This window comes from Mustelus asterias, chromosome 24 (assembly GCF_964213995.1).
Source record: "Mustelus asterias chromosome 24, sMusAst1.hap1.1, whole genome shotgun sequence".
In the NCBI taxonomy this organism is placed as follows: Eukaryota; Metazoa; Chordata; class Chondrichthyes; order Carcharhiniformes; family Triakidae; genus Mustelus; species Mustelus asterias.
This window is the reverse complement of record NC_135824.1, coordinates 15,662,744-15,686,925: the sequence shown is the minus strand read 5'-3', so window position 1 is coordinate 15,686,925 and position 24,182 is coordinate 15,662,744. Positions and strand designations below refer to the sequence as shown.

At 45.8% G+C, this 24,182-nt stretch overlaps 1 protein-coding gene across 1 annotated transcript in view; it reads right to left on the bottom strand.

Moving 5' to 3' along the window:
• Positions 1 to 24,182, bottom strand: part of LOC144511017 (serine/threonine-protein kinase Nek8-like) — a 114,686-nt gene that overhangs the window by 26,660 nt on the left and 63,844 nt on the right. The window contains exons 13-18 of the mRNA XM_078240992.1: positions 23,127 to 23,345; positions 19,125 to 19,328; positions 15,690 to 15,762; positions 12,055 to 12,804; positions 6,282 to 6,358; positions 2,842 to 2,983 (exon numbers count right to left, since the gene is read on the bottom strand). Coding sequence (XP_078097118.1) covers positions 2,842 to 2,983; positions 6,282 to 6,358; positions 12,055 to 12,804; positions 15,690 to 15,762; positions 19,125 to 19,328; positions 23,127 to 23,345 — 1,465 coding nt within the window. The remainder of the gene's footprint in view (positions 1 to 2,841; positions 2,984 to 6,281; positions 6,359 to 12,054; positions 12,805 to 15,689; positions 15,763 to 19,124; positions 19,329 to 23,126; positions 23,346 to 24,182) is intronic.

Sequence of the window (24,182 nt, the reverse complement as noted above, 5' to 3'; positions counted from 1 at the left end):
CACATCTCTACTGACCCTTTCCCCGTCTTACCTTGAACGTGTGCCCTCTTGTAATTGTCATTTCTGCCCTGGGAAAAAGCTTCCAACTGTTCACCTTATCTATGCCCCTCATAATTTTATAAACTTCTATCAGAAGTGGGGTAAATATGTGAGGTTATGGGAATAGGACCTGGGTGGGATGCTCTGTTGTAAAGTTAGTACCGACTCGATGGGCCAGATGGCCCCCTTCTGCACTGTAGGGATTCTAGAATTCTAGAACAATATGTTGAAAGGCTTCCTGTGTTACATGATTCTGCAACAGCTTTTCTACGACATTCAGATGTATACAGCTACAGGTAAACAACAAAATCCTGAGGGCAGGGTGCAGGGATGCACATGAATGATAAAGCCAGAACATGGGGGTGGGTCGTATCTGAGTTCTGATATTTTCTTTGTTGCTGAAGGGGGTTAATTGGAACTGATGCCATGATAACGTGTAGAAAATGAAGGGGGGATGAAAGCTTCTGGAGCCAGGATTCCATTTCCAAGGTTTCTAAATGCTCATTGAGAAAGCAGATTCTATCAGGGCCAATTTACAGAACTTATTCCAGAGAAAACCAAGGTAGTTTTGTCTGAACCTTGTATGGCAGGATGAACATGTCATAGAATATCATAGAATTCCTACAGTGTGGAAGAAGGCCATTTGGCCCATCGAGTCTCACAATCCCACCCAGGCCCTTATCCCGTAACCCCATGCATTTACCATGCTAATCCTCCTGACACTAGGGTCAATTTAGCACGGCCAATCAACCTAACCCGCACATCTTTGGACTGTGGGAGGAAACCGGAGCACCTGGAGGAAACCAACACAGACACGGGGAGAACGTGCAAACGCCACACAGACAGTGACTGAGGCCAGAATTGAACCTGGGTCCCTGATGCTGTGAGGCAGCAGTGCTAACCACCGTGCTACTATGACTGTACCATGACTGTACCTTCCACGTTGCCTCCTAAATGTGACTTCATAACCAGTAGTTGCAGGTACAAAGGGCTCCCAGATTTTCTGGGTGAAATATTTGATCAAAAGAAAGGCCAAAGTTACAAACTTTGTAGCGGCACGGCGGCACAGTGGTTAGCAGTAGTGCCTCACAGCACCAGAGACTCGGGTTCAATTCCAGCTTGGGTCACTGTCTGTGTGGAGTTTGCACATCCTCCCCATGTCTGCGTGGGTTTCCTCTGGGTGTTCTGGTTTCCTCCCACAGTTCGAAAGACGTGCTGTTTAGGTGGATTGGCCAAAATAAATTGCCCCTTAGTCAAGGGGGGGTTAGCAAGGTAAATACATGGGGTTATGTGGGATAGGGCTGGGGTGAGATTATTGTCAGTGCAGGCTCAATGGGCTGAATGGCCTCCTTCTGCACTGTAGAGATTCTATGGTGCTATGAATCTGAAATACTGAAGGAATGAGATGTTAAACAGAGGTCTTGGTGTTAATTAGCACATGAGAGTAATTTGGATTCTTAATTGGACTCTGGGTTTGTTGCTGTTATATATTGACTGTAGAATCTCCAAGGAGATTGGGCCAGCAAGAAAGAGTACTGCCTGTTCTAGCATTAAGTTATATAGATCAGAAACTCCCAGGCCCTGTTCCCAATCCACGCTGGGTTATCTGATCTCTATTGGGTCACTCCACTGCCCTCAGTGCTCCTGGGTTAGAGTTGACCTAAATACCAGGGCTCAGGCTAGAGGTTACTAATTATTCTTGCTGCATATTTATACACAGCTCATTAATCACACTCAATGCGGCTAAAACTAGAAACTATTCCCCTGCAATTTTCTTCCCTAATTAAGAAGTGGATCCATCATGAAGGACAGGAAAGTTATTTTTTGAAAGCATCTTACACCTGTTGAATTAAACATTCATGTTATTTTCTCCGCTGTAAGTTAATAAATATAGGCATTGATCATCAAGAAACATAAAATTCTTGTCTCCTGGACTAAATGATTCTGATTGGAACTCATTGGGCGGGATTTTATGGCCTCGCTCATCTCAACACCGTAAAATTCCACCCGAGGTCAACTGACCTTCCCATCGTCCACCCCTTGCCTGCTCCAATTCCCATGGCGGCCGGGGTGGTAAAATTCCAGCCGTTGTCCTTAAAGACTTCATTAAGCACCACTGTCGATAACAGTGTTATCGTAGAATCCCAACAGTACAGAACGAGGCCTTTCGGTCCATTGATTCTGCACTGACTCTCTGACATCTTAACCAGGCCCACCCCATGACCTAGTCTGTAACAAACACATTTACCCCGCTAATCCCCATAACCTACACATCTTTGGACACTAAGGGGGTAATTTAGCATGGCCAATCCACCTAACCTGCACATCCTTGGACACTAAGGGGCAATTTAGCATGGCCAATCCACCTAACCTGCACATCCTTGGACACTAAGGGGCAATTTAGCATGGCCAATCCACCTAACCTGCACATCTTTGGACTGTGGGAGGAAACCGGAGCACCCGGAGGAAACCCACGCAGAGATGGGGAGAACGTGCAAACTCCGCACAGACAGTCACCCAAGGCTGGAATTGAACCCTGGTCCCTGGCACTATGAGGCAGCAGTGTTAACCACTGCGTCACCGTGCTGCCCCTTATGCCTTATGACGGCATCAAGAACAAGTCCTTTGAGACAAACAGCAACAAATCGAAGTGGTTAAAATGAAGAATCTTGTCTGTAATGGCGTTGTTGATGAAGTGTGACTGCAAATCTCAGTGGGCTAAGATTCTCATATCTCAACGTGCAAGTCTGAACTTCAACCCATGACTGTTCAATTGCACAATAATCTTTACCAACACCACACCTCTATTCTTTGTATGCCCTCTGCCCAGTCGTAGTCTATTAAGTGATCTCTGGTTTCCAGTTCCTGGAGTTTTTAGCATTCCCGATTTCCACGGAGAATCAGGGACATTTCCATCACAAGCCCTGACTGGATTGGTGGAGCTCTGTGGACAGATAGGAAGACAACTTGTTGCGGGCAGAAGAACCCAAAAATCCAAACACAATAACGTGAATTCCGTACAGTAATACGTTGTGAGCGTGACAAAGATTGTAGCTGCTGCAGTCCAAACTTAGTAAGAGGTTTGTTGGACCTTTCCCTAAACTATTGCATGCCATTTTCAGGCCTTACTGCCTTTATCCTAATTACAGTCCCGAGAGACTGCATGCTGAAATGAAGGAAGTTATCCAAAGTCACGCTTCTCCAGACAAAAATGCAATCAACGTATTGAAGAGGATTGTTTAATCGTAAGAAAAATCACAAACTTTGAGACAGTACCAAGAAAATGCTTCATGTAGTGTTACAATTATGACTGTTATATTTCGGAACAGTGTCTCTTATTTAAAGTAAAACAAAGGGGGAGGCATGTGACCTGTTCTAAAGTCTCCTTGACAACAGGCCCAGGCAGTTAAAGATCAAAGGGAGGCCCAGATTGTGTTATTGCGGCAATGGTGTAAGGTAATCCCAGTTGGAGACAATAGCAGCAGTCTCTGAGTTAACAATGGGTAGACACTGAAAGTCCCAGAAAGGTGTTGAATCGCATTGTAAACAACTGTGCTATGAACTGATCATTTACTTTCAAATGAAAGAAAATTGGGATCTGCAATTATTAATCAACATATTTATTAGGGTACAAGACTAATGTGTTTTACATTGCCTTGGGGAAGTGTGCAGTGGAAGCCATTTTTGAGATTGGGTTACAGGCTTCCCTACAAATCAATGAATATCACTATCTGTGTGTGGTTGGCAGAGAGAAGAGGCTGCTTGGCTTTGCAAACTACCATTGCTGAATGTGGAAGGAGTTGGACTCTAATTGAAGAGCTGCATCCCACAGCCATTTAAGGATTCCAGGAGATTCATCCTGGTGTGGCCAAAGGGGAAGGAGAGGCTTTACTATTAGTAGTGGATTTAGGAAACTCTCCAAAAACAAAGGGAAGTACTTGCAGACTTTTTTTTATTCATTCATGGGACATAGGCATAGAAGGTGGTGGTGAGATGCCCTCTTGAATCGCTGCAGTCCACGTGCTGTGGGTTGACCCACAATGCCGTTAGGGAGGGAATTCCAGGATTTTGACCCAGCAAAAGTGAAGGAGTGGCGATATATTTCCAAGTCAGGATGGTAAGTGGCTTCGAGGTGAACTTTGCAGGTGGTGGTGTTCCCATTTATCTGTTGCCCTTGTCCTTCTAGATGGAAGTGGTCATGGGGCTTGGAAGGTGCTGTCTAAAGATCTTTGGTGAATTTCTGCAATGCATCTTGTCGATAGTACACACTGCTGCTACTGAGCGTCGATGGTGGAGAGAATGGATGTGGTGCCAATCAAGCGGGCTGCTTTGTCCTGGATGGTGTCAAGCTTCTTGAGTGTTGTTGGAACCGCACCCATCCAGGCAAGTGGGGAGTATTCTGTCACACTCCTGACTTGAGCCTTTTAGATGGTGGACAGGCTTTGGGGAGTCAGGAGGTGAGTTACTCACCGCAGTATTCCTAGCCTCTGTCCTGCTCTTGTAACCACGGTGTTTATGTGATGAGTCCAGTTGAGTTTCTGGTCAATGGTAACCCCAAGGATGTTGACAGTTACTCAAAATTACTACTTGGCAAAATGTGAACTCATTGGGAACTGGGAGCAATTATGGACTACTGTAATTCCATGGAGAGTGCAGTGTGTGTAAATATAAAAACTGAATGTTCCTTTCCATGATTTTGTTAGAATGTAATCGGTGACAACTTTGTGTTGGATATAATGTGACCAATGGTAACAAGCTGTAAGGGTCAACTGACCCAGTAAACCACGGAACCAATTACAGAATGATGTGATGGTCAGCTGACCAACTGACTCATTATGAATAAGAATCTGTTGGGAATTGTGGGGAGCTTGGATTGGCCCAGGGTGAGGCCCCAAGTTTGGAGTAATGAAGTTTCTTTATTAAACCCTCTCGTTAATTTATAAGTTGGAGTAAGTTTTGTTATATTTTTATTGTCTGCCTTTGAAGAGTTCCTTCCAAAGAAACAGATTTAAAGTTTAAGTTGCCGACAAAAATGATGTTTAGCCAGTCGTGTCTTTCTCTCTTGTTACAGAGAAACATCTTAAAAAGTGAAGTCATTCTTTCAGATATTAACTGGCAGTTTGAATTTCTTTTTAAGCATTATTGGTTTCTGTGAGGATCATAACAGTTGTGAGGGCCTGTTTTACAAACATGCACTCATGGCCCGGAATCACATTCCATGGAGAATCAGGAGTACACAATTTCCTGCCAATTCCATTCTATGCACAATGAGTGGTTACAATCGATGATGTACTGCCTGAACGGGTGTTGGGGCAGCAAAGGAACCTCAAGGTAAAAGTGATGCGCGATAAATCACACGGGAGGCAGGATGTACCCGGGAAATAAAGGCTTTTATTGCCAACAATAACGGAGCTACTATATACAATATACAATCCCAGACTAAAGGGTCACCAGGCAGAGCAGTGACCTTTATACCTCTCCCGGAAGGCGGAGCCAATTGGCGTGTACCATAGGACTATATTAACAGGTAGAACAGCCCAACCCTAACCCCAACAGTAACATATCTACAGACTCATAGTGCTGGCCAAACCATGGCTCAGCACTCCTGGTGGTAACCAACAATGGTTCACCACAAAAAGTATTTACAGGGCTACAGGGAAAGGGTCAGTAGTGGGACTAGCTAAATGGCTATTGCAGAAGGTTGGAATGGAGGGGATGGGCCAAATCGCCTCCTTTTGTGCTGTAACCATTCAATTATGCTATGATTCTAACATGTGCTCCCTATAGGTCCCTGGCACAAGAATCCATTCATGAAATTAGTCCTTTCATCTCCAATCCTTGCTAGGTAGAAGGCCAACAATATTTACCATATATGTAGAAACATTTTGGAAAAATAACATTCAATCATGCACGCATGCGTGTGCATGCGTGTATGCTCATGTGCATGCACATTCATGTGCTCACATGTTGTCATCCACAGTCAAATGTAGCATATACTTAGCAGTGTCATCCATAAACTGCCCTCAACTGTACATCACATGCCAAATAATGTGATTATAGATTGCGTACGGAAAATATCTTGAACATTCAATCAGAAATTTTAAATACTGTTACCACATGAACAACTGTACAATGTCTTGTCTTTTTTAAAGACTTCCAAAATATATCAACAGTGCTACTTGCAAATGTGGCCTATGCTAAAAGACAAGCTTTAGAAATTATTCTGGATTCCAGCTACATACCGGAGGAGAGAGGCGGTCCATGTTCATTCCAGTCCGATAATGCCTCCGCTGGCTTGTGGACTCCACAGAATCTCGTGCTTAACACAATAATTGAAAGGTAGACAAGTTTTAACAAGTTCTTCCATCTGTTTTGCAGTGAACTGAGTGACAACTGCAGGTTACATACATCAATAATGAATCATGGGCAACAGGAGCCAGTCTCTTTCTACTTGCTGTTCCAAAGAAGAACAATCAGCTGCAGGGGTGGAACACATTACACACTAACACTTCGAACCTTCGAGTAGGCGTCAGACTGCACATTAAAAGCATAGCCAGCATCTATGTGGGCGGCACGGCGGCACAGTGGTTAGCACTGCTGCCTCACAGCGCCAGGGACCCGGGTTCGATTCTGGCCTCGGGTAATTGTCCGTGTGGAGTTTCCACATTCTCCCCGTGTCTGGATGGGTTTCCTCCGGGTGCTCCAGTTTCCTCCCACAGTACAAAGATGTGCAGGTTAGGTGGATTGAGCATGGTAAAAATTGGCCCTTAGTGTCAGGGAATTGGCAGGGTTATTATGTGTGGGGTTACAGGGATAGGGGTGGGATTGTTGTCGCTGCAGGTTCGATGGGCCGAATGGCTTCTTTCTGCGCTATAGAGATTCTATGATTTTATATCACACACATGAAAATTCAATGGCCTTTGTTAAACCACTTTGTGAGTATCTTAAAAAATGAGTGCAGCCGCAATAAAAACACAAATTCCAGTGGGTACGGATTCAAAGCATCATGTGAAAAATATCCCAACAACTTTTTTTTAAAAATTCATTCATGGGACATGGGTGTCATTGGCTGGCCAGCATTCATTGTCCATCCTTAGTTGCCCAAATGTAGTTGAGAGTCAACCACAATGCTGTTTCTCTGGAGTCACATGTAGGCCAGACTGGGTAAGGATGGCAGATTTCCTTCCCGAAAGGACATCAGTTCAGATGGGTTTTTCCAACAATTGACAATGGTTTCATGGTTATCAGTAGATTCTTAATTCCAGATATTTTTTATTGAATTCAAATTCCACCATCTGCCGTGGCGGGATTCGAACCTGGGTGCCCCAGAACATTAGCTGAGTTTCTGGATTGATAATCCAGTGATAATAGCACTAGGCCATCACCTCCCCTGTAAAGAGGGCACCAGAAATGTCTTTCTTTGCTATTTCAATATAAGTAGCATTTTATGCTGCATTACAGATTAGAGATAAAATGGTGCAATGCCTTATGCGGAGCACGTTAATTTCATGTGTAAATTGTGGTAATACTATCAAAATAAACCCCCTTAAGCATTTTACCCCTTATTTTAAATTGCTTCCATGTTCTTCCAAGCAACATGCATCACCACACTCTTCTCCGCATTGAATTTCATCTGCCACCTATCTGCTCATTCCACCAACTTGTCCATGTTCTTCTGAAATCTATACTGTCCTCTTCGCAGTTTACAATACTCCCAGGTTTTGTGTCATCTGTAGACTTTGAAATTGTCCCCTGCACACCAAGGGCGGCACGGTGGCACAGTGGTTAGCACTGCTGGCTCTCAGTGCCAGGGACCCAGCTTCGATTCCTAGCTTGGGTCACTGTCTGTGTGGAGTTTGCACGTTCTCCCCGTGTCTGCGTGAGTTTCCTCCAGGTGCTCTGCTTTCCTCCCACACTCCAGAGAAGTGCGGGTTAAGTGTCCTTTAGTGTCAGGGTGTAGCTAGGGTACATGCATGGGGTTATGGGGATAGGGCTTGGGTGGGATTGTGGTCGGTACAGACTCAATGGGCCGAATGGCCTCTTTCTGCATTGTAGGGATTCAATGATTCTATCTAGATCATTAATATATGATTATATTATATATAACCTCCGGAACGACAGAGGTTGAGGGGCGACCTGATAGAAGTCTACAAGATTATGAGGGGCATGGACAGAGTGGACAGTCAGCTTTTTCCCAGGGCGGAAGAGTCAGTTACTAGGGGCCGTAGGTTTAAGGTGCGAGGGGCAAGGTTTAAAGGAGATGTACGAGGCAAGTTTTTTTACACAGAGGGTGGTGGGTGCCTGGAACTCGCTGGAGGTAGTGGAAGCAGATACGATAGTGAGTTTTAAGGGGCATCTGGACAAATACATGAATAGGATGGGAATAGAGGGATATAATATTTAGTTCAGTCGGGCAGCATGGTCGGTGCAGGCTTGGAGGGCCGAAGGGCCTGCTCCTGTGCTGTAATTTTCTTTGTTCTTTATATAGCAGGAAAAGCCGGGCTCTCAATAACTGACCCCTGGAGAATTCTACCACAAACCTTCATCCAGACTGAAAAATATCCATTGACCATTACTCTCTGCTTCCTATTATTCGGCCAATTTTGTATCCATATTGCTACTATCCCTTTTATGTAACAGGTTCATGACTGCACAATGTCACAAAGCACCTTACAGCTAATGAGGTTCTACTGGAATCTCAAAGTCTCGTCCTCTGCTTATTATTTTGGACATCAAAGACAAAGCAGGGAAGATTACTTGAGCTGGCTTTTTGTAATGAAATTGTAACCCTTTTTGGGATCCTACTAGAAGTGGTGAATATAGGAAATTTTCACACTATGTTGATAGTGGGGCAGCACGGTGGTACAGTGGTTAGCACTGTTGCCTCACAGCCCCAGGGACCCGGGTTCGATTCCCGGCTTGGGTCACTGTCTGTGCGGAGTTTGCACGTTCTCCCCGTGTCTGCGTGGGTTTCCACCAGGTGCTCCGGTTTCCTCTCGCATTCTGAAAGATGTGCTGGTTAGGTGTACTGACCCGAACAAAGGCCGGACTGTGGTGACTAAGGGAATTTCACAGTAACTTAATTGCAGTGTTAATGTAGGCCTTACTTGTGACTAATAAATAAATAAAGACTGATAATGGGTGGGATTTTACGGCTTCGCTCGTCCCGAAACCACAAAATCCCGCCCAAGGTCAATGGACCTTCCCATTTACCGCCCTTTGCCCGTTCCAATTCCCATGGAGGGCGGGACGGTAAAATTGTGGTCAATATCTCGACCACAACAGTGGCTGCAGGAAATCACCCTCCCAAAACACCATGATGAATCACCGCACTGGCACTCATCATAAAACCCGCACTGGTCTTCTCCCTGTTTTGTCTTTCACAACAGATTCTATGTATTGCAAGGTCACAGTGTTTCTACTGAGGTTAGATTTTAAGAGTTGGACTTTTAAACGTGGTTATTAAAGAAGTGTATTTGTTTTTTGTTCAGTAAGATTCTTAGCCCTTGAGGCTGATTAGAAAGGTCAATAATCCCAGAAGTGTTCACAATGTCCATCTGTGATGCAGAATATTTTTCATGCCCTCTCATAGACCTGGATGAAGTTTACTAGCATGAGAAGGACCTTTGTGTCATCAACAAGGCAATGCTCCCCCAGAGATTGCCCCCAAAAAAACAGCACTCACATTTACTCTTATTTTTTAACTCTATTTTGTCAAGCAGGAGATGCCATTTTAGAGTGTGCAGAAAGCGTTTGGCAATCAGTGTTAAGCACATTTTGGACTGGATGTAAGATAAAGCTCCTGCCGCATTGTCTCCCTGCAACATTCCTAACTCGAACCTTTGTAAAGCATTTCCTGCTGTGTCAATGCGACAACTCTCCTCTCATAGTAGGCATCTCAGGAAATCTACAGTGCGTTTTTTCTCTGGACAGGCGCCGGAGTGTGGCGACTAGGGGATTTCCACAGTAAGTTCACTGCAGTGTTAATGTAAGCCTACTTGTGACACTAATAAATAAACCTTCAAACTTGGGTCAGATGTCTATCTGTCTCAGGGAAGGTAATTTTTGTATTGTCTCTTTTTGCCACTTGTTGATTTAGAATCAGAGAATCCCTTTAGTGCAGAAGGAGGCCATTTGGCCCATTGAGGCTGCACTGATAACAATCCCACCCCAGGCCTATCCTTGTAACCCAAAGTATTTACCCTGTTAATCCCCGTGACACTAAGGGTCAATTTACCACAGCCAATCAACCTAACCCGCATATCTTTGGACTGTGGGAGGAAACTGGAGCAGACATGGGGAGAACATTCAAACTCCACGCAGACGTCACCCAAGGCTGGAATTGAACCCAGGTCCCTGGCAGTGTGAGGCAGCAGTGCTAACCACTGTGCCACCGTGCCGCAAGTATTTGTGGTGCTGCAGGCTAACAAAAAAAAAACTCTTTTGTATCAACAATTGCGTTCCCTTTGACTAATTGTGTGAGATTTTCCAATACTTGTAGGAAAACCATGCATTTATGTCTATGTATGATTGGATTAGGAAAAGACTTTTGTAGTTTACACAAAAATTGACCCAACTAATTTCATTTTAGAAATCCTTGGTGTTGCCAGAGAACAAAAATACCCATCATGCCATTGCCTCAGTCTCAGGCACTCAGCACAGGCCTTGGCTTTTCACTTAGGTTCCTCAATAAAAAAATTCTCCCATCAAAGAGGGGCGTTCTTAAATTTTTCACTGGGTTTCTCTGGCCTCCCTGTGGCGATTTTCTCGGCGGTGGGAGGTGGCGCACTGGCTGCCGGTGGGATTTTCTGGTCCCGTTGCTGTTAATGGAATTTCCCACTGCTTCACCGGGAAATACGCGGCAGGGTTGCATCATTAGAGGAAGCCACACAGGGGCGACACGATGGCACAGTGGTTAGCACTGCTGCCGCACAGCGCCAGGGACCCAGGTTCAAATCCTGCCTCAAGTGACTTTCAGTGTGGAGTTTGCACATTCTCCCCGTTTCTGTGTGGGTTTCCTCCGGGTGCTCTGGTTTCCTCCCACAGTCCAAGGATGTGCAGGTTAGGTTGATTGGCTATGCTAAATTGACCCTTAGTTTCAGGGGGATTAGCAGGGTAAATACGTGGATAGGATTGCTGTCGGTGCAGGGTCAATGGTTCGAATGGCCTCCTTCTGCACTGTAGGGATTCTACGATAGTCATGATGTGGAGATGCCGGCGTTGGACTGGTAAACACAGTAAAAGTTTAACAACACCAGGTTAAAGTCCAACAGGTTTATTTGGTACCAAAAGCCACTAGCTTTCGGAGCGCTCGCTGGAAGGAGCAGCGCTCCAAAAGCTTGTGGCTTTTGCTACTAAATAAACCTGTTGGACTTTAACCTGGTGTTGTGAGACTTCTTACTGGGATTCTATGAGGCAGCAGATTTCCTTCTCTAATAGACATTCTTGAACCAGATGGGCTTTTACAACAAGCAACAGTGGTTTAAAGGTCATCACCAGGCTTTGAATTCCAGATTTTTATTGAATTCAAATTTCACTATCTGCTGTGGTGGGATTCGAACACAGTCCCCAGAACATTACCATGGGTCTCTGGGTTACAACGCCAGTGACAATACCACTACACCACCACCTCCCCATTAGTCTCCATTGCAACCAGAATGATGGTATAAAGGTCTCCACTCCCTCAAGGCCAAATTGGATGAATGTGCTATTTCAGCAGAATTCCAGCTCACGGAAACAAAGGGGCTGTTACAAGTTGCGAGCAGCTAGCTTGGATTCCAATCTGATCGATCTACTATTGAGGTCTAATCATGGTGAGTGCTTTGGGTGTCTGAGACTGATTAAATTTGAACCCTCCCACATTGCTGATCAGACTATAGATACAGAATATAGGTTGCTGATTATATATGAGTGAAGACATTTTTATGTCCCAGAAGAACAATACAAGACAGCTCTAAGCTGGGACTGGAATTATAAACTTGTCGAACATTTTTGTGATCCTGTTCAAGGTCTTACCAGGCTCCTTGCATTTGTCAATATTTCTGATAACTTTCTGTTTGATGGACACCAGTTGCCCGTCAGAGCTGCCCGACGTGGAGGTGTTGCCATGTTTCTCTCCTCCCCGTTTGCTACATGTCTTCTTCACACCTCCAAACATCTCCTTCTGGGCAAGCACTTTGGCCTCTCTGCTGCTTTTGCTCACTACTGTCACTCGACTCTCCAAAGAGCACGAGTCCGTTAGTTTTCTACTGGTTGAGGTTGTGACTGTGTCTGTTTCGCTGCCCTTTTCGCTGCTGTCCGCTTCCAGTGGCGTGGCCTCGTTGAGTTCATTTCTGATCCAGGTTGGGACAAACCTACTGCTCTCTAACTCGGACATCTCCGAGCTGGTGTACTCGTCGCCCGCCTCGTTACTGGAATGGGAATGTTGAAGAACGCGCCCTTCCCTTAACTCTGGATTCTCCCGGTTTCCACGCTTACGGAAGCTGCGGTATCTCCTGGCATGCCTATGGCATGGTGGATCAGTGTCCTCCACTAGCACATAGATGCTCTCCCTGTTGCAGATAACACTTCTAAGAAAGCCGTGCACAGCAGGGTGGCCACCCAGACCTTCCGTCAAGGTCATTATAGGAGCAGGAAGGAGATGTTGGCTACTTTCTTGATCCTGAAGGCTACTCTCACTCCCAAAAGGATTGGTGTTTGTGCTGCCGGATTCCCGTGTATTCTTGCCGTCCGACTTGTAGCTCCCAGCGCTGGTCTCTATTTGATCTAGAACGGTAATTCAATACTTATTAACACTAAATTCACAACATTTTAAGTCTTAACTTAATAATTATCTTGATATTGATGAAAGGTATTTGGAAACAGTCACTGTGACTACAATTGTACAATTTCATTCTGTGTTGAGTATAAAGGTGGATAACACCAGGTTGTGTTGAGTGTAAATGGGTTTAGTGGTGTCTGCGTGTGTATGTGTGAGATAGACCATAATAGCACTAAATTTACTGTAGTGTTATTGAGGTTGCATTTCATAGGAACATAGGACTATAGGTTATTGGAGCAGGAGTGGAGTGCTCTGTCATTCTTGAAGATCATGAGTAATTTGATTCTTTTTTATTCAATAATGGGACATGTGCGTCGCTGGCTGGGCCAGCATTTATTATCCAACCCAAACAGTTGCTGTGACTCTGGAGTCACATGTAGGCCAGACCAGGTAAGGATGACAGATTTCCTTCCCTAAAGGACTTTAGTGAACCAGATGGTTTTTTTCCAACAATCAAAAATATTTTCACGATCATTGGTAGGTTTTTAATTCCAGATTGTTAAAAAAATTTAAATTCCACAATCTGCTGTGGCAGGATTCGAACCCAGGTCCCCAGACCATTAGCTAAGTTTCTGGATGAATAGTCCAGCGATAATACCATTAGGCCATCACCTCCCCGTGGTCTCAACTCCACTTTCCTGCCCGCCCCATAACAGAATACTAAAGTGCAGAAGAGGCCCTTCAGCCCATCAAGTAACCCTAAACTCTCCTGTTGATCAACAATCTATGTAACTCTACCTTGACTATATTCAAAGACCCAGGGCGAAATTTTCCTGTCCCGTCTGCCACGGAAATCGTAGTGAGTGGAGGCTGGATTCTGCAAAGGTTCGTTGGCCTTGGGCGGGAATTTCTGCTTTTGGGGCGAGCGTGGCCAGAAAATCCCAGCCCCAGCCTCACTGCTCTCTGGGGAAGAGAATTCTCCAGACTAATGATCCCTTAAGAGAAATAAAATCCCCTCAACTCTGTCTTAAAATGGAGACCCTATATTCTGAAACTGCGATCCCTCTGGTTCCAGTCTCCCTCACAAGAGGAAACATCCTCCTGGTTTCCATTCTATCAAATCCCCTCAGGATCTGATGTTTCAATAAGATCACCTCATTTGTCCAAATTCCAATGGAAATAGGCTTAATCTGTGCCAATTTTCCTCACAAGATAAGCCATTGAGAGAACTTTCTCTGAACTGCTCCGACTGCAGTTGTATCCTTTCTCACAAAAGGGGACCAAAATTGTACATGGTATTCCAGATGTGGTCTCACCAAGGCCCTGTACAGCTGCGGTAAAACTTCCCTACTTTATATTCCATTCCCCTTGCAATAAATGTCAACAGTGACTTCCTAATCACTTGCTGTGCTGGCATGCTGACCCCATGTGATTTATGTGCTAGGCACACCCACAAGGATGGGTATTTGAATATAATGCAAGGAGCTGAATGTGCCATGCTAAGTATGTGTGGTTGTCCACTGGTTGGAACGATGAGAAGAGGAACTGTAAATTGAGTCATAGAAGCATAGAATTCTACAGTGCAAAAGGAGGCCATTCGGCCCATCAAGCCTGCACTGACAACAATCCCATCCAGGCCCTATCCCCGTAAACCCATGTATTTACCCTGTTAGTCCCCCTGACATTAAGGGGCTATTTAGCATGATCAATCCACCTAACCCGCACATCTTTGGACTGTGGGAGGAAACTGGAGCACCCGGAGGAAACCCACGCAAACACGCGGCGAACGTGCAAACTCCACACAGACAGAAACCCGAGGCCAGAATTGAACCTGAGTCCCTGGCGCTGTGAGGCAGCAGTGCTAATCACTGTGTCACCGTGCCATCGGGTAGATGGATATAGAGTAACTGGATGAGGCAGTGAAACCTAGCTGAGTGGCAATTGAATATAGTGTAGCCAGGGCAGCTATGTATATTCATCAGCAACTCATGCAACAAAGAGAATAGTTGGCTCATATTTTGTTAACAGATTGTAATGGGGCTAAGATCTTGCACTATATTTTTATGAAATATATATACATATCTCAACATGGCTAATTTTTCAAAAGAAAACTCAAAGATTTTAAAATGACTGATGCCATATCTGGCTGTGACCTTCAAACAAAAGGAACTTTCTGATAGTATCAGAGAAGCTGAAGCCTTGTTATCCCTGAAGAGACGCTAATGACCTTGTGGGTTGCAGAGACCAAATTCAAAGGAAATTATACAAAGGCCATATACATTTCATAAGCCAGGCCTAGCCATTGCTACTACTCTGCTAGGACAAAGGACCCTGCAACATCCTTTCAAACTCTTAATGGTCAAAACTCATTAGCTTTGACCATTAAGAGGATGCCCCCTTGTAATAGCTCCATCCACCCGAGGAAATAGTCTTTGAACATTCACTCTATCTATCCCCTTCATCATTTTATAAACCTCTATTAAGTCTCCCCTCAACCTCCTCCGCTCCAGAGAGAACAGCCCTAGCTCCCTCAACCTTTCCTCATAAGACCTACCCTCCAAACCAGGCAGCATCCTGGTAAATCTCCTCTGCACTCTTTCCAGCGCTTCCATATCCTTCTTATAGTGAGGTGACCAGAACTGTACACAATATTCGAAATGTGGTCTCACCAAGGTCCTGTATTTTTACACACATAAATCAAAACTTCCACGTACTTTTACCTTGAACTATTTGCCTTTTCAACATAGCTATTTTTCTCAGGAAAACTAGAGCACATGAATAAAAATTACAAGGGAAAATAAACCAATCCTGTGGTCAAAGCCAAAAGCAGTTAAAAATTAACAATCACTTATCAAAATGCAGTCAACAAATCCCAAAGATGTCAACTCACCTTTAACTGATGTCATACATATGTGTGGAGGGCGTTCATCCAAGGAATCCTGTTTTGAGCAATCATCATCTTTCTGTAAACACACACCAACATTAATATTTCTTAAAAATTCATTCATGGGATGTGGGTGTCGCTGGCTGGGCCAACATTTGTTGCCCATCCCTAATTGCCGTTGAACTGAGTGGTCTGCTGGGCCATTTCAGAGGGCATTTAAGAGTCAACCACATTGCTGTAGGCCAGACCAGGTAAGGATGGCAGATTTCCTTCCCTAAAGGATATTCGTGATCTAATGTCACTTAATCAACATGATCTATTTAAGCAAAAGACTTTAGATCGAGTTTTTAAGGTTCAGAGATTCTAACACACACGTTGGCTGAAATTTTCCAGCCCTTCCCGTCAGCGAGATCTCCCAGTCCCGCCAATGGTGATCCCCCCCTCCCCCTTCCCTCCATGGGCAGCGGGTTCCCTGGTAGCAGAGGGTTTCCATTAACAGGGGAGACTAGGACGCGGGGGCACAGCCTTAGAATAAAAGGGAGTCACTTTAGAACAGAGATGAGGAGAAATTTCTTCAGCCAGAGAGTGGTGGGTCTGTGGAATTCATTGCCACAGAGGGCTGTGGAGGCCGAGACGTTGAGCGTCTTCAAGACAGAAATTGATAAATTCTTGATTTCTCGAGGAATTAAGGGCTATGGGGAGAGAGCGGGTAAATGGAGTTGAAATCAACCATGATTGAATGGTGGAGTGGACTCGATGGGCCGAATGGCCTTACTTCCGCTCCTATGTCTTATGGTCTTATGGTCTTATGGTGTGAGCCATGGAAATGCCGTGGACATTGCAAAACACACTGCAGGGCGTGGGGGAGGGAGAGGGACCGGAAAGTCCCGCCCCTTGAGTTTCCATTCATTTAATTATTCGGATCACTGGCAAAGTCAACATTTATTACCCACCCCTCATTGTCCTAAGTGGCTTTTAAAGTTTATTTATTCGTCACAAGTCGGCTTACATTAACACTGCAATGAAGTTACTGTGAAAATCCCCGAGTCACCACACTCCGGCTCCTGTTCAGTTACACTGAGGGAGAATTTAGCACGGCCAATGCACATAACCAACACGTCTTTCGGACTGTGGGAGGAAACCGGAGCACCCGGGGACACGGGGAGAACGTGCAGACTCCACACAGACAGTGACCCAAGCCGGGAATCAAATCCGGGTCCCCGGCACTGTGAGGCAGCAGTGCTAACCACTGTGCCATTGTGCCATTTCGGAGGGCGGTTAAGTTTCATTGCTGTGGATCTGGAGTCACATGGAAACCAATAGAGGCAAGACCAGGAGAGCTCCTTCCTGAAGAGCATTAGTAAACCAGGCGTATTTTTATTCCCTGCAGTTGGTTGTTCCATTATTACGATTAGTGAGTCCAGCATTTTATTTGAGATTTATTATTTCATTAAATTTAAATTCTCCCAGCATCCTAATTGGTGGGATTTGAACGTGGCCTTAAGTTTTCGACAGCGGGGCTCAAGAACTTAAGGGTTTGAATAGGAGTAAGGGTGGGCTCCCAGTCAGAGGCCCTGCCCACCCTACTGTATAATCGCACCCGGGGAGAGGACGGGTGGGATCCCAGAGGAAATCCTGTCCATGCAATTTCACGATCCCCTCATCATCTCAAAACCCACTGGTGGAGCGTGGGAGGGAGGGGCAGTGGGAGTATAAAATTCAGGCCCATGTCTCTGGCGCTTTGGTTTAGGCCTCTGGATTACTACTCCAGCAACATTACCACAATGTTACTATTCCCCTTAAGAAGTCTCACAACACCAGGTTGAAGTCCAACAGGTTTATTTGGTAGCAAATGCCACTCACTTTCGGAGCGTGCTGCTCCTTCGTCAGGTGGAGTGGGAGACGTGCTCACCAACAGGGCAGACAGAGACACAAACTCAATTTACAGAATAATGATTGGAATGCTAATCAAGCTAATCAATGCTAATGCAGCTAATCAAGTCTTAAAGGTACAGACAATGTGAGTGGAGGGAGCATTAAGCACAGGTTAAAGAGATGTGTATTGTCTCCAAACAGGACAGTTAGTGAGATTTTGCAAGTCAAGGCAAGTTGTGGGGATTACAGATAGTGTGACATGAACCCAAGATCCCGGTTGAGGCTGTCCTCATGTGTACGGAACTTGACTATCAGTTTCTGCTCAACGACCCTGCGGTGTCGTGTGTCATGAAGGCCGTCTTGGAGAACGCTACGACAACGGATGAATGAACACCGCTCGACAATCACCTGGCAAGACTGTTCTCTTCCTGTGGGGGAGCACTTCAGCGGTCACGGGCATTCAGCCTCTGATCTTCGGGTAAGCGTTCTCCAAGGCGGCCTTCACGACACCTCAGGGTCGCTGAGCAGAGACTGATAGTCAAGTTCCGCACACATGAGGACGGCCTCAACCGGGATCTTGGGTTCATGTCACACTATCTGTAACCCCCACAACTTGCCTGGACTTGCAAAATCTCACTAGCTGTCCTGTCTGGAGACAATACACATCTCTTTAACCTGTGCTTAATGCTCTCTCCACTCACATTGTCTGTACCTTTAAGGCTTGATTAGCTGTATTAGCATTGATTAGCTTGATTAGCATTCCAATCATTATTCTGTAAATTGAGTTTGTGTCTCTGTCTGCCCTGTTGGTGAGCACGTCTCCCACTCCACCTGACGAAGGAGCAGCACACTCCGTAAGCTAGTGGCATTCGCTACCAAATAAACCTGTTGGACTTTAACCTGGTGTTGTTAGACTTCTTACTGTGTTTACCCCAGTCCAACGCCGGCATCTCCACATCATGACTATTCCCCTTGACCAGGGGTGAATTTTGCATTTAGAACAGTTATCTACTGTGCCATGTACTGGCAGAATCACGTCTAGCCCAGGCCTGTGTCGCGCACGCAGTGCGCTTTGAGAGAGTTTGAGGATGTTCCCGACGGTGGGGAAGTGCAGAACCTGGGGTCAAAGAACAATACAGCACAGGAAACAGGCCCTTCGGCCCTCTGGGTCACAGTCTGAGGGTTCAGGGTAGACCATTTAGGACGGAGGTAAAGAGTGGTGAGCCTGTGGAATTCATTACCACAGGAAGTAGTTGATGCCAAAACATTGAATGTATTCAAGAGGCGGCTGGATATAGCACTTAGAGCGAACGGGATCAAAGGTTATGGGGAGAAAGCAGGATTAGGTTATTGAGTTGGACGATCAGCCATGATCGTAATGAATGGCGGAGCAGGCTCGAAGGGCCAAATGTTTCTATGTATGTTTCTATGTTCAAACAACCCGACCTGTGCTGTGGGGATTGATGATGGTGAACCTGGTTCATCTAAATCATCCTCTCCGGATGGGGTTCCTTCTGGTTCGGCATTGACTCCAGCAGGCCGTTTCTTACAGCTAGTGCGGCTCACTGCTCCTGTACTGGGCTCCTCGCTTTCCACTCGCGATGCTGACGTCGGGAAGGTGGGAGCTTCAGGTTCTTTTGCGGCTGTCTGATAGACAGTGGTTAAAACGGATGGATTTGGAGACAGTGTGGACTTGTGCTTGGTCCCCCAGAAGAGAATGCTATTGTCATCTGTCCCGACGATGCTGAATGTCTCTCCGCAGCTGATTGTCTGGAAGAAAAGGAAACAATTGCTTTGAAAGTACCCGTGAATGGCTCCACAACACCTGACACAATCCTTGCACATACTTCATCCACTATACAGCAAAGTGTAGAATGTTTCTCTCAAAGGAATATTTAGAAATTACAATTGTACTGTATTGGAGAGAACACCAATGGTATCTACATACTGTTTAGCACAGCATCCCAGTATCACTGGGAAGGGCAGTGGGAGTGTAAAATTCAGGCCCATGTCTCTGGCGCTTTGGTCTAGGCCTCTGGATTACTACTCCAGCAACATTCCCACAATGCTACTATTCCCCTTGACCACGGGTTAATTTTGCATTTACAACAGTTATCTACTGTGCCATGTACTGGCAGAATCATGTCTAGCCCAGGCCTGTGTCGCGCACACAGTGCGCTTTGAGAGAGTTTGAGGATGTTCCTGATGGTGGGGAAGTGCAGAACCTGGGGTCACAGTCTGAGGGTTCAGGGTAGACCATTTAGGACGGAGGTGAGGAGACATTTCTTCACCCAAAGAGTGGTGAGCCTGTGGAATTCATTACCACAGGAAGTAGTTGATGCCAAAACATTGAATGTATTCAAGAGGATATAGCACTTGGAGCGAATGGGATCAAAGGTTATGGGGAAAAAGCAGGATTAGGCTATTGAGTTGGATGATCAGCCATGATCACACTGATGCATGGTGCTGTAATGCTGTAATCTGCTCAATGCTGCACAATCTGCAACACAACAGAATAATGCAACATAACAGTGATACATGGGGCAGGATTTTACAGCTGGGATTTTATGGCCTCGCTCGTCCCGACACCGTAAAATCCCGTCCGAACTCAACGGACCTTTCCATGGTCCCCCCCCTTGCCCGCTCTGATCCCCATGGCGGGCGGGACGGTACAGTTCCGGCCATAATATTCACTGTTCAGTTGTAGGCTGAGCTGGTAGCACACTCCCCTCGTGCGTCACAAGGTTTGGGGTTCAAGTTCCACTCTAGGAATTGAACAGAAAATTCCAGGCTGACAATCCAATGCAGTGCCGAGGGAGTGCCGCACTGTTAGACGTGCTGACTTTTGGATGTTGCACAGAGGTCTTGCCTCCGGTAGATGCTACAGATCCTAAGGCACTATTTTGAGCAATAGCTGGCAGGTTCTCCCTGATGTACTGGCTGATATTAATCCCCCACTCAACACCACTCAACACATTACCTGGTCATTATCACATTGCTGTTTCTGGGAGCTGACTGTGAACAAATTGGCTGTGGCGTTTCCTGCATTACAGCATTCAAAAATACTTCATTGACCACAAAGCGCTTGGGGATATCTGGTGATTGTAGGAAACACTATGGCTGGGTTTTTCCAGTCAACGCCCAGTGCCAGGATTTTCCAGTTATGCCCACTGTCAGGATTTTCCAGTCACGTCCACTGCTAGCATTGTTCAGTCGCACCTGGTGCCAGGATTTTCCAGTTCGCTCAGTGCCAATATTTTTGAGTCATGCCCACTGCCAGCATTTTCCAGTCACGTCCGGTGCCAGGAATTTCCAGTCACGCCCACTGACAGCATTTTCCAGTCACACCCAGTACCAGGATTTTCCAGTCACACCCAGTGCCATAATTTTCCAGTCATGCCCACTGCCAGGATTTTCCAGTCCATCATCCCCTCCCTATCTCCCCCTTCCCCACATCCTTTTCTGGAAAAGTGAATTCCCCCAGTTCTGGCTTCCTGAGTATCCCAATTGCAATCGCTCCAATATTGATCACTTTATTGTCAGCTGTCTGGGCCCTAATTTCTGGAACTTCCTCTTTAAACCTCTCCACGTATCATTCCTTCTTTGCGATGCTCCTGAAAGCCTACGAGCAGGATTTTCTGTGCAACATGTGACGTGTTTCTCGGAAGCAGAGATGGATCGCCACTGGCCGGTGGTGGGATCTTCTGGTCTCACCGTTGTCAATGGGGTTTCCCGCTGAATGCACCCCTGAATGTAGGGATGCGCTATCGGCAGGGCCGTAAGATCCCGCCGCCGTGAACAGCCGGAAAGTCAATCAAAGGTCTTTGATCGAGTTTTTGCCCGTCTGCATTAGATACCTCCTTCTGGTTGCCCAGTGTAAGATTATGATTTATAATTGCAACCAATTGCACTGCTGGCCATTTCTCCTCCCTGATTGGTTCTCCCAGGTCTACATCGCCCTGTACGTCAGGAGCAGTACGGACGGCACAGTGGCACAGTGGCTAGCACTGCTGCCCCGCAGTACCAGAGACCTGGGTTCGATCCCTGGTTTAGGTCATTCTCTGTGTGGAATCTGCTCATTCTCCGCGTGGGTTGCCTCCGGGTGCTCCAGTTTCCTCCCACAGTCTGGGAGGGTGGTTTGTAGCTGGATTTGTGACTGACACCCAGCCTGTTGTGAGTTTCCCAGGCCATTTTTTTTAACATGCAGTTAGGTGCATTGGCCGTGCTAAACACTCCCTCCTGAACAGGTGTGGCGACTAGGGGATTTTCACAGTAACTTCATTGCAGTGTTAATGTAAGCCTACTTGTGATGCTAATAAATAAACTTTAAACTTCTCACAATGGTTGGTCCTCTCTGGTTTTATGTACAGAAAAATGGAGGTGAAGGAATTCTCCCATTGCATTTATAGTCGCAGTGCCTTATTTAAACTAAAGGAGTAACAAAGCAAAATGAGAGGAACTTTTTTTTTCAAATTTTTATTCCATCCAAAAAACCAAAGGAGATGATTCTCGCGGCCCGCTGCGCTACTCAGATATCAGCAGGGTTTGCGGGGAGGGGGGTGGGGGGCCGGTATAGCTGGATTTGCGACCGTCACCCAGCCTGTTGTGAGTTTCCCAGGCCATATTTTTTAACATAATCAGCCGGAAACCAACGCGTGGCTGATTACCATATTAAAATTCACATTTCAGTATGATTAGCAAGACCTGGACGCTATTCTCCAGGCTCGCTAATTTCCCCCTCCCCTAGGAGAGGTTCCCACCAGCAGGGATTAAAGCTGGTCCCCATCAAACAGCCAGCGATGGGGTGGAGGGGAGGGGCCAGTGTGTACACCCCAATCTCCCCACTGACAGATTGGTGCATGCCCAGTGACCCACTCAGCGCACTGATACCAGCCTCTCCAGCGGGTTTACCGATATGAATCCCCCTGTGGAACTCCGTGATGCACAGAATGCCGAAGATTCATTCAACTAAATATTTCCAAAAAGACGGTGTATTTCAGAGGGCAGTTGAGAGTCAACCACATTGCTGTGGCTCTGGAGTCACATATCAGCCAGACCAGGTAAGGACAGCAGATATCCGTCTCTCAAGGACATTAGTGAACCAGATGGGTTTTGCCTGACAATCGATAATGGTTTCACAGTCATTAGTAGATTCTTAATTCCAGATTTTTTAAAATTGAAATCAAATTCCACCATCTGCTGTGGCAGGATTCGAACCCAGGTCCCCAGAACATTAGCTGAGTTCTGGGTTAATAGTCTAGTGTGATAATACTACTAGGCTATCGTCTTCTCTAAAGCCTGCCTCTGAGTTTATAAACTATACTCCCATCATTGCAAGACAGTAATTTTCAAGTAGTCTTAACCAGGATGGATTTTTCACATATATTGATTTTGAAAATTGCACTGAACGAATATATATAACTCTGATAACACAGAGTGCTGTCATCTATGGCCATCTGAATGGGTTTGAAAAGTCTTCTTCCTTATTCTAATTTTATTAAAATATTACCTATGGTCGAGATTATTCAGTATAATGTATATAATTAATATAATCTGCATATTACTCACAGTGATGGTTTTATGTTGAAGTTGTTTGACATGCATTGGCACTTTGTAGGGTTTAGTGTTGCCAGTACCCAACTGTCCTTCTGTGTTCCTCCCAAAGGTATAAATATTCCCAGGCTCCAGGAGTACGATGCTGTGAGAGGGGCCCAGGACAGCATCTCTCACACGGTGGTTTCTCAATGCCTTCACAGCTGTGGGAACCTTCCTGCCTTCAACATCAGTCTAAAACATTAAAAGAACAGGTGTTGGAATTGTTTAACCTTGTCACTACTGCTTCCTGCTGTGGAGTCGCGGTATCTTACCATGTGGCTTCTATCTAAAGTTCTGTTTCTCTCCCCTCATCCCCACCCCCGACTGTTGTGCAGCCTATATTTCCTATAAGTTACACCTTTTATATGCCACTTGCACGAAGCCTCCATTGCTCCCTAATGTGTGTTACTCACGGCAAGTGACTACAATGGTAGAATCAATCCAGACTGGGGTCTTTTTGGTTCAAGCCAGTTTATTGTAAGGCACTTTCTCAGTGCCACTAACCTACAAGGAGCTCTCCCCACAAAGTGTATCGCTATTCATAGGACAATCAATGTCACATGTTTAACGAGAATTCCCGTAACCAGGTAGTTGCCACACACTGTGATTACTAGTACATTGATAATGGGCGGAATTTTACCAACACGTCCATCCGATGTTCGTACGACCCTGCCCGAGGCCAATGGAGAATGCCATTCTCCGAGCCTCGCCCGGAATCGGGGCAGGCGTGCCGGTAAAATTCCGGCAAATGTGTACTACCCTCATCCAACTAAGGACAATTTTGGTCCTGATTATCCATCGGAGGCAAGCCAATAAAAGTCGCCCGTGGGACTTAGTTGATGGGGTTAAGTTCTTTTCCTGCAGGTTGTGACTTTAACATGCTCTTCGAGCAAGCGTGGGAGTTCCTTCTTTACAACTGAACGGTATTATCATCTCCAAATTAACCAGAGGCCTGTGGAATTCCTTCCAGGTCAACTTTGTGAGAAAGGCCAATTTCAGCCTTGCTGGTGGGACCAGAAGGGGCTGAAT